The sequence below is a fragment of the Megalobrama amblycephala genome, linkage group LG5 (assembly GCF_018812025.1).
Source record: "Megalobrama amblycephala isolate DHTTF-2021 linkage group LG5, ASM1881202v1, whole genome shotgun sequence".
Classification (NCBI taxonomy): domain Eukaryota; kingdom Metazoa; phylum Chordata; class Actinopteri; order Cypriniformes; family Xenocyprididae; genus Megalobrama; species Megalobrama amblycephala.
In genome coordinates this window covers 20,382,449-20,396,446 of record NC_063048.1, presented here as the reverse complement: position 1 = coordinate 20,396,446, position 13,998 = coordinate 20,382,449, and the positions used below count along the sequence as shown (strand labels likewise).

At 38.0% G+C, this 13,998-nt stretch overlaps 1 protein-coding gene across 1 annotated transcript; it reads right to left on the bottom strand.

Moving 5' to 3' along the window:
* Window positions 1-2,861: 2,861 nt before the first annotated feature.
* Window positions 2,862-7,777, bottom strand: malb (mal, T cell differentiation protein b). The gene is made up of 4 exons (XM_048191126.1): window positions 7,623-7,777; window positions 3,907-4,074; window positions 3,551-3,691; window positions 2,862-3,333 (listed from the first exon to the last, which is right to left on the bottom strand). The coding sequence occupies exons 1-4, from the start codon at window positions 7,710-7,712 to the stop codon at window positions 3,259-3,261; spliced, it is 474 nt and encodes a 157-aa protein (XP_048047083.1). The 5' UTR covers window positions 7,713-7,777; the 3' UTR covers window positions 2,862-3,258.
* Window positions 7,778-13,998: the final 6,221 nt, after the last annotated feature.

Genomic DNA, 13,998 nt, shown 5'->3' with positions numbered 1-13,998 from the left:
GAAAAACAAAAAACAAAAGCAGCATGGTGAAATGTAAAAAAAATTCATTCTGTGTGAATGGTCCCTTATATAGTACATCACTGTTTTACTGTATATGCAACGATTTGCACACACAGTTAGCTGACTCAATAATCAAATGCAAAAGTAGTTTTGACAGGTCTCATGTATTTTAGAGAGTCAGTTCATTTGATTGAACAAAACGGCAATGTGGATTAATTTCTGATCTTGCTCAGAGATCATGATTCTCCCATGAGTAGACTACTGAACAGACAACTAAATAAAATGACATGTAATTTACTATGATAAAATGTTAATTGCTACAGTCAATTAAAAAATTGAATGAACGATTCAGTTACATTACTTAGATTGTTTCTTTACTGGATGAATCAGCATTTTTAAACAATACTTTTGAATGAATGATTCAGTGTCAAATACATTTTTAACAGTCACTTGTCACCACCTGGTGGCGTAACGATGTAATCGATATAATCGTTATTTGAAGTGCCATACTTTGTAAATATGATTTACTCTAATTTGATCACAGTGTTTATATCCAAACTATAAATTTTTATCCTAGTTCCTGTGATAATATGGATATTTGTAACGCAGAAATATAAATAATAGATTTGAACTTTCCCTGTGTGATTTTGTCAAGGGCTAGCTAATAGACACGTGTGTGTGTTTGAATCGAGATCACGATCTTTTAGCGATTATTTGTGCAGCCTAGGTAATAACAGCTGTTTCTATATCCCCTCATAGTCATGGCTTTAATGTAGTTGGTATTATTCTGAAACTATTGCCAAGGATAGTTTGTCTATCATGTTAAAATGCATATTTCCACTGTGATATCTAGATTCTGAGTATGTAATTCACCAGGACTTTTTTTTTTTTTTTTTTTTACGTATTTTAAATATGCATTTGTCTGGGGGGTTTTTTGTTTGTTTGTTTTTGTTTTTTGTCGTTTGTTTTTTTTTTTTTAGTCCAACTTATTGGCTTGCTTGTAATTTTATTCATATGACACAACATTCTTACTGGGACTTGCCTTACTTGAACTTGTGAGGTCAACCTCATTGATTGTGTGTGTGAGAGTATAAGGTTCAGCTACACACACCAGCTGGATGTGAGACTTTCCCTACATTACTAGAAAGTTCAGACACTTAAATACTACTCTGAAAAGTATGTCTCTCACATGCAAGAAATGCATTCAACATCAGTAAATATTGAGACTGTGATTATACAGGTGCTGGTCATATAATTAGAATATCGTGAAAAAGTTCATTTTTTTATTGTAAATTATTTTAAAAAATGAAACTTTCATTTATACTAGATTCCCTACATGTAAAGTAAAACATTTCAAAAGTTTGTTTTTTAAATTTGTTGATTAGAGCGTACAGCTAATGAAAGTCCAAAATCCAGTATCTCAAAATATTATAATATTTACATTTGAGTTTCATTAAATGACCATCCCTACAGTGTAAATTCCGGGTATCTCTTGTTCTTTGAAACCACACTAATGGGGAAGACTGCTGACTTGGCAATGGTCCAGGAGACAATCATTGACACCCTCCACAAAGAGAGTAAGTCACAGATGGTCATTACTGAATGTGGTGGCTGTTTACAGAGTGATGTATCAAAGCATATTAAATGCAAAGTTGACTAGAAGGAAGAAATTGGGTAGGCAAAGGTGCACAAGCAACAGGGATGACCGCAAGCTTGAGAATACTGTCAAGTAAAGCCGATTCAGACACTTGGGAGAGCTTCACATTGAGTCAAATGAAGCCGGAGTCAGCGCATCAAGAGTCACCACACTCAGACATCTTCAGGAAAAGGACTACCAAGCCACTTCTGAAACAGAAACAACATCAGAAGCATCTTACCTGGGCTAAGGAGAAAAACAACTGGACAGTGAACAGTGCTCGAAAGTCCTCTTTTCAGATAAAAGTAAATTTTGCATTTCATGTTGAAATCATGGTCCCAGAGTCTGAAGGAAGACTGGAGAGGCACAGAATCCAAGCTGCTTGAACTCTAGTGGGAAGTTTCTGAAGTTAGTAATGATTTGGGGGGCCGTGACGTCTGCTGGTGTTGGTCCATTGTATTTTATCAAGTGCAAAGTCAATGCAGCCATCTTCCAGGAGATTTTGGAGCACTTTATGCTTCCATCTGCTGACAAGCTTTATGGAGATGCTGATTTCCTTTTCCAGCAGGACTTTAGCACCTGCCCACAGTGCAAAACCCACTTCCAAGTGGTTTGCTGACCATGATATTACTGTGTTTTATTTGCCAGCCAACATGCCTGACCCCTGAATCTATGGGATATTTTCAAGAGAAAGATGAGAAACAGTCGATCCAACAATTTACAGATGATCTGAAGGCTCAATAGTGCCTCAGCAGTGCCACAGGCTGATCACTTCCATGCCACACTTCACTGATGCTGTAATTTGTGCTAGGAGCAAGTCATTTGCTGTAATATGTGCTGCCGACCAAGTATTGAGTGTACAAATGAACATACTTTAAAGAACTTGAACTTTTCTGTTTTGAAAATCCATTTTTTGATTGATCTTAGGAAATATTCTAATATTTTGAGATACTGGATTTTGGACTTTCATGAGCTGTACACTCTAATCATCAAAATTTAAAAAAAAAAAAACTTTTGAAATGTTTTACTTTACATGTAGGGAATCTAGAATATATGAAAGTTTCATTTTTAAAAATAATTTACAATAAAAAAAATGAACTTTTTCACGATATTCTAATTATATGACCAGTACCTGTACATTTTCATTCAGGCAAATATGTAAATCTATACAGTCATATTTACAAGGCCATACATAATCAGACTCAGGAATTAATTACACATGTAATTCTGTCTAGTTTATATTCTTTTATTAAAATATGTTGTTCACTGTGTGTAGTAGCTAAATATACAAAAATTGATTTATCTGTTACAAAGATACAAGTATACAAAAACCCACATGTTGTTTCTTCATCTGCATCTACACTGAGCGTCATCTTTCTAGTTCAGATACCATTTTATAAAAGTTTCCCTTCTCCCAAATATAAGAAAACATAATCATTACAGAATCAATAAGGTCAGAACAATCTATGAAAAGTGGGTTTATTCCATCATGATTGCTGTGGTTTTTGAGTAGAGGGCGGCTCAGGACTGACCCCGATATTCGTCTTTCTCAGCCCCAGTGATTTTACAGTGTTTATTTTCCCTTTATGTCGAAATGATTTTGTTTTGATCAGATTCTTTGATTAGAAGGATTTCCACCGCGCAGCAGAAAGGATGCAGTGGATGAAGTAAAGCAATGTGGCAATAAACGAGAACACCTGAGGGGGAGAGAGAGAGAGAGAGAGGACAAAAACTCAGTCAAACATCAAACAATGGACATTCCTTACATATAACAGTGTTTATGAATGATTCATATTTTTAAAGGTTAACTAAGATGATGTTAATATAAATATAAAAATGGGGGAAATGAGCATTAAAAAAAATAACTATACAATATCAACAGATAGCAACTAAGTGTGTGTATTTTGTGCTTACCACAGCTGCAATGTCGATTTGATAGTACTTAAAGGGATAGATATTAGCTGCAGTTAAAGTTTTCATGCCTATGGTCACATTGGCCAGGATCACAGAGGCGCTCAGATAGAACGTAACAGCAATAAGGTGATAAATAAAGTCCTGCACACAGAAGACATCATCAAAGCCAGTTAGTTATATATATATATATATATATATAGAGAGAGAGAGAGAGAGAGAGAGAGAGAGAGAGAGAGAGATCCTTGAAATTATTGTAGATTGCCACTTTTTTCCCCAGTGTATGTCTTAGTGTGCCACCCTAGGATTTTTAAGGTGCCAATCACACACACAGACACTATAATCTGTACTCTGCTCACCGCTGTAGCCCAGGCGCTGCTGTTTTTGTGCACTCCACAGGCGAAGAAGATGAGCCAGAGGAAAGTCATCACAAAGCAGAAGACTGATACAAACATCACCCATCCCTGAGGGTTGTTCGGTGTGATAAGTGTGGACGCCACCAGGATCCATACTAACCCTCCAAAAACCTGTAAAAAAACAAACACAAACACATGCAAACTCAGTATGGTAATTTGCGCATAGCCATAGTGCAACCAACCAAATAACCAGACTAGACTTTTCAATTTAGATAATTAGCCAGTTAACACACTCATTCTCAATAACACATATGTTAATAATAAACTCACTCCACATAACTTGTCTGTACACAACACAATCCCCAAGAGTTTCTCTAGTCTCGTGTAGTCAGTGGGCTTGACGTCTGAGGCTGCGTCTCAATCAGCTCTCTAGCTTCCCTAGGTCATGAATCAGTAGTGTTCGACTTGAAGCGGCACTGCGCAGACCGATTGGTGTATGGCATCAAAGTAGCCTACCGCAAGAGCGATTAGAGAGCAGTTGGGTCTGTATGCTTTCGAATCGCTCTTGCAGTACTTTAATGTTCTATGTATATCATCATCAGTGAATAACAAAAAAATATAGCGCTCTGGAATACTCGGTTCTGATTGGTTAATCACTGCATCTAATTTCCAACATCCATAGCATATCGCCCACTCCGAGACTGCGTTCCACTCCACTTTTAGCACTTCCACTTCCACTCCCACTTCCCTTAGCACTTCCCCTCGGGAGAATCCCTGCTGCCATTTAAGTGCGTTCCACTTCTTGGCTGCCTTCCAGTTCGTTTTTTTATGACCTTCCCTCGCTAACTTCCCTCAATCTCGTTGACTCGGATGTACGTCATTGCTTATGTTGCATGAGTGCCCACTACTGGCGGAACCTTTGGAACGTCCTAAGCCCTTGATCACTTGGAATCCACAATGGAGCTGATTTATTATTTATTTTTTCCCCTAACAAAATTGTTTAATACAGCATTCTATATGTATATATGTGTGTTTTAAATATTTAAAAATAGAGTTGTTTGTGGTGGGTAAATTAAACGCGATATGCGGTGACGTCACGATCGTGTTGCATTGTGGGTTATGGAGCTGCCTGAAGTGTACATATGAAGTAGACTCGCTCCCTTGGTCAAAATCGTGATAGCGAGGGTCTGTCTATATAAACTTCCCTCGTCCACTTCACGAAGTGGAACGCACTTCAAAATGGCGGCAGGGATTCCCCGAGGGGAAGTGCTTAGGGAAGTTCGGGAGTGCGTGTCTAAAACTGGAGTGGAACGCAGCCCTTGAAGTGGACGAGGGAAGTTTATATGGACAGACCCTCGTCCCTTCGATTTTGACCGAGGGAGCGAGTCTATTCCGATGTACACTTCAAGCAGCTCTGTATCCCACAATTCAACTTGATTGTGACGTCACAACAGATCGCGCTTAACTGAAGTGTATGATATATTAATTATTTTGAGAATGAATCACATAATAATGTATAATATATTATATTGAGATTTAATCGCATAATACTTGTAGCTACCTTATGTTCATAGTCAAAGTTTATACTATTGATTTTCATAGGATTTTCTCTAACAACTTATATGCATATAGAGTGGTGCATTAAACAAATTCATAAGTAAAAAAGGGTTTTAATTAATAAATCAGCCATGGTGAATTCCAAGTGATCATTTGCCAGTAGTGCGCAGTCATGCAACGTAAGCAATGACGCACATCCGAGTCCATGAGACGGAGGGAAGTTAGCGAGTGAGCATAAAAATTTGGATTGGAACGCAGCCCTACATCACCGTTTGTGTATGCTACTTTCATGTCTCAGGTATCAGACTCGCTCTCTGTTTAATAAACGCAACTGGCGCTAGTGTCTCATTTATCGGTTGTAGTAAGAATGACATCAGATGACTCATCTTTGATATTACTGTAATATTGTTGCAATTTTTTTTTTGATAGGCTGATTTTTTTTTGTAGCTTAACAGATTTTTTAGCAGAAGATTTAAAATAGCTACAGAGAAGATTATAAAATTATTTAAACTCCAATCAATAGGCTATTTCATGTCCACGCATATATTTAGCCTACGTATTTCTGTTTAATCTCTAAATATAAAAAATATACATAAATATGCAAGTGTTTATTTTGTGATAATGACAGGCTGACTGCATTATGTATTTGGTATTTTTTTAATCACTAGGCCTAATAAATTAAAAAAAAAAAACACATAAATAGCTAGACTAAACAAATGCTTATTTTGTGATAATGACAGACTGACTGTGCATTTGGTCCATGTATTTATTTAGGCTATTTTTTTTTTTTTTTTTTTTATCTCTAAATAAATAAATAAATATTTTTTTATTTTGTCATAATGACAGACTGTGCAAAACAATAATATTCTGAACAAAGACACAAACCTAAACATGCGATCGTGTGACCATTCCGATAACACATTATTCATGCATTTCTCTCTCTCTCTTTCACACCAGTGGATTATGGATTAATTTAAATAAACTAGTCAGAGAGAGAGAGAGAGAGAGAGCGAGAGAGAGAGAGCGAGAGAGATGTTTACCAAAATGATCTAAATGGCCAACTGTAACAGTGACTGAGAAGAATTGATGGAAAAGCATGCAAACTCACCGTCTGTTTTCTGTCTCTTAAACTTTCCAAACACACACAGACTCATCTCGTCTTTCACTTGAGCTACTGATAGGCTACATGATCTGAGCTCACATTTATGTCCTTCAAAGCTTACTGAGCTCAGACAAGAACCAGAACCACAAAACAAACTCTTTTCAAACACCATTCTTTGAGACACCATTACAGGTGAATTCAGGCGTACAGTATGTGTAGCTATTGTGTGTCCCTCATTAACCTTGGTGTCAAATGCTGCTGTTGTGGAGGTGTTGGGCTGAGACATCATGTCACCCGAAACCCGCAGTTACAGTATAGTAAAAATATATAATAAATAATTAGAAAAAGAAAATATAATAAAATTCTAATAAAAATTGGTTAAAATGTTGTTAAAATGTAGGCTAATAATTTTAAAACATAGGCTATATATATTTTAATTTCCCTTCTCTCCAACCGTTCTCTCCTATTTAATATAAATAAAACGAAATGAGGTGGAACCACCAATAATAGGCTGCTGTTTTGAAAACATAGAACGTATCAAATATGACCTGCATCTGTAGGCTATAGCCTAAATATTGAAATATTTACCCCCGCAAACTGAATTATTTTACCGCCCATAATTTCCGCCAATTTACATAGGCTACTAATAGTGGAATCCCTAAAAAAAAGAAAAAAAGAAAGAAAAGAAAAAGAAAGTGGATTGCTATTTTTTACACGTTTCGCTTTCCTAATTTTTCCATTTTCATTTTCTTCAAATATTAAAATAGAAAAAAAAAATGATTAAGTAGCCTAATGTAAAAATACCTAGCCTACATAAGTAGACTAAACGTAAAAATAAATAGGCTACGCAAAAATATAAAAATTAAAAAAACGATAAAAACAAAAATGAAAAAGATGCAGAAATAAATATGACGAAGCAAAATGATTAAAAAAAAAAAAAAATACTATGAAAGTTTCTTACGCGGTTTAAGGGGTCCCACATTAATCTGATATTTTACAATAACTGGATAAAACTATGATAAACCAAATTTTTTTTGCATTAAATGTTTCGTTCACGCACCAGTTCGGGCAGGTAGAGTATGTCCGGTGCAGTGGTACAGATCCGGAATCCGCTGGGCAGACTCGACATCTGCTGTGTGGCCGCTGCCATTGTCGCGCTCCCGCTATCCGCTAGAGGAATGACTGGAGTAACGGAGCCACGGCCGCGTCTTTTCAATGTCCCCTGAGACCTGAAAAACCTGCTCTGTATGGACACACCTTACGTGAGGAGAGCAACCCTCCACTTTCACTGAGCGGGTTGTGATGTTGAGGAACGTGGGGTTTGTGTATGTGGGTGCAGTGTGGCAACGGGTTAAGTAATACTGAACAAGTCAGTCAGCTCAGGTGTTCGCAAATACACAGACTCGACTTATAAGTAGCCTACTTGTGGAAGGAAAGATGTTTGGCTACTGAGTGAATAAAGTTGGAGTCAAAAAGAGTTAACAGTGTGGCAACATTATTGGTGTATAAAAACCGTTGATAAGGACAAGGAGTGTTCTCTCCTAGTTTCAACCATGTCGACATAATTTTAAATAAACATGTAGCCTATAAAAATAGGGTGAGGTCCAGCATTACTCACTACTGGTAGAAACTGGTTGGATGGTTTGATGAATGATGCAAAAACCTGAGGCAATGAGATCCAGGCAGTCTAGCAATGATTATGTCAGGGATCAAATTTGATTAAGGAATACATTTATTAGTTAAAAATTATAGAGACAAACAAATTAAGTAATTAATAGTTTATAATAAAATCCAGAGTATTGTATCTAACAGGTGAGGATGAAAATCAGAATATAGAGAAAGAAGGAACAAAATTAAGAGAGGTAGAAGAGAAGACGCAGAAGAGATGCGAGAAGCAAAAAGAGCAAAGAAAAAGTAAAGAAAAGCTAAACTATCAAAGACGTAGGATAAGTTACATCCCACTCAAACGTATGTTTTTGTCTAATAAGAAAAGGTCAAACAGATTGATCCATTATGTCATAGTTGGTTTAACGGTCAGAGTGACTGGTCAAATGTCAAAAGATAGTTGAAAACAGATACAAAAGGTGTTGTTTTGACACCCTTAAGAGAATATTATAGATCTTGCATTATCTCATGTCTGAAGAAATGGAAACACATATTTTCATACAAAGGTACATCAAGTTCAAATGAGCAACTAATTATGAAAAAATCATTGCTTCTGCAGTACTTGGCAGGCGTCCAATATCTAACCACAAACGTGTCAACATAACCTGTCCCATTGGAACACTTGAAGAACAGTTGAATATAGCAAGCATACATACTCTTAGATATACAAGAGGAATAACCATAAAGGAGTACATTAAAGAGTAAATACTTGAAAATATGATGAGGATTAATATATGGAGTAGGAGTACATGAATATATGAAATCAAAAGTAATATTAACTAAAGCTGCAAGCAGCGATGAAAGGGTCCTTGCACCCGGGCTCACCGCCTCCTGTTGGCCTCAGGAAAACAGTGAACAGTGGGCGACATGACATGTAATGTAAGCGAGTGAACACAGGAGAATTGTGGCAAAGTCATTTCAAAGTGCCACACTTCCTGCTGCCAACAGGTGGCGATTTGACTGTAACTGAATATTGCCATGTTGATGTCTTCAGGCCAGGACTATTATCAAACTTGAAGTTTGGAGCAGATCGGACATTGTATGCCTGAGTTACAACAGCTTCCTCTTTCATGGCTAAACATCAGACTTTGTCAGGCCGCTACAGACATGCCCTTCAATGAAAACTCAAGATCTTCTCAATTTAACATTGCTAAAGCCTTAAGATTAGACTGACCATATATGATGTGGTATGTCATTTCCTGTTGCCCGCAGGTGGCGCTATGACTGTCACTGAATATTGCCATGTAGATGTCTTCAGGACAAGACTCTAATAAATCAAGTGACGTTTGGGACAGATCGGACATTGTATACCCGAGTTACAACAAATTTGTCAGGCCACCACGGACACGCCCTTCAGCGAAAAGGATCTTCGCAATTTAACGTCACAAAGGCCTTAAGATTAGACTGACCAAATATGATGTTGATCCTATTAAAGCTCTAGGAGGAGTTCGCTAAAGTATAACGTGTGGAAATGGCAAAAACTGCAAAAATTTTGCAGAGAAAATTCAAAATATCTCACTTCCTGTTGGGTTTTCAGACTTTGCACCCGGGACTTTTTTGTAATTATTGGGCTGTTGCATGTGTCTACCGAATTTCATACTTGTACGTGAAACAGCGCGAAGGGCGCTTAATTGAAAATTTGTAGGTGGTGCTATCAAGCCATTTTGCCACACCTAATTCTGAAACCCATATCAGACATAAATTTTCACCACTTCTGACATGTGTGCAAAGTTTCATGAGTTTTGAGCATGTTTAGCTCCTCAAAAATATGATTCATTTCAGAGAAGAAGAAGAAGCTTCAGAGAAGCTCACACCATCGGTGCTCGGGCCCTAATAAATCATAAGCCATAAATGATTAACATGAAATATGAATAAAATGCATGAATATGAATATTGACCATTTTGAATCCACCATTGGATGCACCAATGAACATTTACAGTAAATGGGTGAAGAAATTGTATGATAAAGAACTCACTAAGCCAGAGATGGAAGTTTTAAAGGTCCCGTTCTTCGTGATCCCATGTTTCAAACTTTAGTTAGTGTGTAATGTTGTTGTTAGAGTATAAATAAAATCTGTAAAATTTTAAAGCTCAAAGTTCAATGCCAAGCGAGATATTTTATTTAACTACTTCCTTCTTTAATGACGTCACTAAAACACCTCCGCCCACAGGAATACACAAGAGTTGCGTTTGTAGAGTGTGTTTGTCGCCATGTCGTCGAAATGCTGTTATTTTCATCCCGCAGTCCAATCACCGGGTCTGATTCCGGCTCAAACTGATAGGGTAAAATTAAAGACATGTTTACAATAACACTGAGCGCATGCATCTCCACGTTATGGTAAGAGGCGTGACCTTTCCGGGCAAGGTGCGCTCAGAGCTGTCGAATCACAACACAGGAACCGCTGGCACAATCAGAACTCGTTACATATTTCTGAAGGAGGGACTTCATAGAACAAGGAAGTCATCAGCCGTTTTTATGACAGTGGAAACAGCGGTATACAGATAAGTAAATTATGTGAAAAATACTGTGTTTTTTTTACACGCGAAACATGAACACATGTTGTATTGCACACTATAAACACAATCAAAGCTTCAAAAAAACACGAAAAACGGGACCTTTAACTAAAGGTTTGAAATTTGCAAATGCACCGGACAAGGTTCCAGTAGTGGAATTAAAGGTATGGTAAACACTTTTTGTGATACTTGTCGAAACTCTCTCTCCACATTGATGTTAATCAATCATAGAAGTGGTCTAAATAATAAAACATTTACATGTATGTTCTGTGGAAGTCTCAGGACCACAAAAAAAATCCTATCACCTTTCAGTCAACATAACTAATTCCATACCTCTGTGCACCGTTCGCACAGACATCACACTTCATCAGCGCATTCCATAAAACTATGCAGAGTTGTAGACAGTCAGCGTGTGCCACAAACAAACAGCAGCTGCTTTTGACGAAAACAGACTGCAAGGTTGGCTCACGTCGGCACCGTTTGTGTCCAAAGTTGCCCTGACACACCAAACCGACGCTAAACAGCCGACGGCCAAGTAGCACGTCCGTTCTGCGCCTGCGTGAGATGAAATGCCTTTCCGTACCAGCAGGTGGCAGTATCTGAACAGCCAATCTGAATTATCAGATGGCCCGACGGACCGACGAGCACCGACGGCGATTCAACATTTCGAATCGGCCGAAAAAAAGCCGACGAGGACCAACAGCCGACGGTGCAGAACACACTGAGAAAACTTAGTCGACCGTCGGCTTGGTGTGTTCCTACCGTTACAGTTCCTCCTGAACCAAAACAATAAGCTTATGCTGCATTCACGGCATGTCGTAACTGTAATTACAAGATGGCGACCCGTGACGTTCTACCCAGAGCTGTTCACGTCCTCAGACTTGGATTTATTTGTTTCTATGTCAACACTATCAACACCAAAATGAATCCTCAGCAGTCAGGTGGCACAAGTAAGAGTTCTGTAAATTGTTCATTTTAATTATTATTGTAATGTTATGTGTCTTGAAACATGAGGTAATTTAATGCTGTCTCTCGTATCTTTGAAGAGCACTCTGAAAGGAGGGTGGGATCTCATGCTATCAAAGCTAGCTTGCTATTGCTAGCCTCTCTGAAATTGCCTTCTCTACTGCAGTAGAATCTGCTTTTTGGAGTAAAAACATACCAGAAGCAGAGGCCAAATAGCTTTGTGTAGTTTACATAACTTTGTCTAGTGCTAAGCCACCACCTTCTATTCTGAGTAAACAGGAGAAACACTCCTTAACTTCTTTAAGTAAGTATCAGAATATCACAATACTACCAGCAGATAAGGAAGATGTACAGTGGTGTTGAATATGGAAGACTATCATGAGGTGATCCCACTGGTAAATATAAAAAACAAGTTGTTTACGGTCATCGGAGAAGCAACAAGTGACAGATCACAAATTGTATTTTTACCATTACCCTGGAGAAACCACACCTTCTATATATGGATTACCAAACATTTATAAGGAGGGTGTTCCAACTAAGACCAGTGGTGAGCAGTATTAAATCTGTTACATATAATGTGGCAAAATATTTAGCTACCATTTTAAATCACCCTTTGGGTGGTAAGATGGAGTGACATATACAAAACTATAAGGACTTTGTTGATCAAATCAGAGGACTCTCCTTGGACCCAGACGAGACTTTGGTGTCCTGTGATGTCACCTCATTGTTCATGTAGGTACCGACAGCACAGATGGTTGAAATTGTAAGGGAGAGACTGAGTGTGTTGACACAACTGAAGCCGAAAGGGGTTTGTGTGCTGCTGGAATTGTGTTTGAACACCCCATTAAGTTCAAGGATGTGTTTTACCAATAGAAGCATAAATGTGTGATGGGTTCTCCAGTATCACAGATAGTGGTCACTTATAAGGGGGAGGTCCCAAGCCATCGGTTCGGATATGTGGACAACACATGGGTGAAGAACAAAAGATAGAAGATAGCTTTGTTCTCTGAGCATATCAATTCAGTGGATAAAAACATCAAGTTCAACTTCCATTATTACATTTTTCCATAAAAGTGGGGGGAAATAGGAAACCAGAAGTGGAAGTGTACCGTAAGCCCACTGTAACGTGTGTATTCTGTTCAGGAGTCCATTCTTCGTACCTCGCTTAAAACATCTGAGATGATTTGACAGATGCCAGATCTTCTAGTAGTGAAAACTGATCTCAGGCTAATTTGGTTCTTCAAACGAATTTGCATTTGGATTACTGCACCTTTTTGTGTTCATTGGAAAGGGCAAATATATTGATACTTGAAACTATGATCAGCAATGCACTGATTGGCTGGTGGAAAGATGGTAATGACATCATATTAAAAATAACATCACACAACTGACAAAAAAACTTGACAAATTTCCGGACCTTTATAAGGAAACCGCCAACTGACCAACCTAACCCACGACATAAAATTATTTGGTAATTATTCCCTCACAAATAAATCTCTCAGCAAAACTGTATGTGTCTATAGTATGATAGACTACACAACATCATAATATCATTTTCAAATTAATTTTGAAATTATTATCATTTTAAATTATTATTGTCCCTGGATTAATAGGGTACTATTGTAAGAAATTAGCAGTGGCTGGGACAGACTTTAAGTATTGCATCCACTTAAAAAGATGCAATCTAATCCTGTTTACAGGAAATAAGACTGCTCCCAAGCATAGCTCCAACCCTAATTAAACACACTGGAACCAGCTAATCAAGGTCTAACTAGGCATACTATAAACTTACAGGCAGGTGTTTTGGAGCTGTTTGAAGCAAAACTCTGCAGGACAGTGGCCCTCCAGGACCGAGCCTGGACACCCCTGATGTAGAAGAATGGGTCCTTTTTTCTGTTCAGTGCAGGTTTATGTTGACCTACCCTGCATGTCAATCAGCTCAACTAGCTTCCTAGGTCGTGAATAAGTATATTGTGTAAATGAATGTGGCCCACTCCATGATCAGTGGCCTGACCACTGAACTAGGGAGCTGACTAGTTTCCTTGTGTGTGCCAGTTAACCTAATTAAGTTCACCTGTTGTTCATTTAGTTCCCTTGATGTTCTGTGACTGTATTCATCATATAACCGCATGAACCGAACTGTGACGTCCATACCGTACTTTTCGGGGTGAATACATGTACCGTTACACCCCTATTACAAATCACACTGTACAACATGGATCTAATAAACTTGGTTACTGTACAACATGTATGTAGACTGTACGATGATGATGTCTATTGAATCGTTGGCT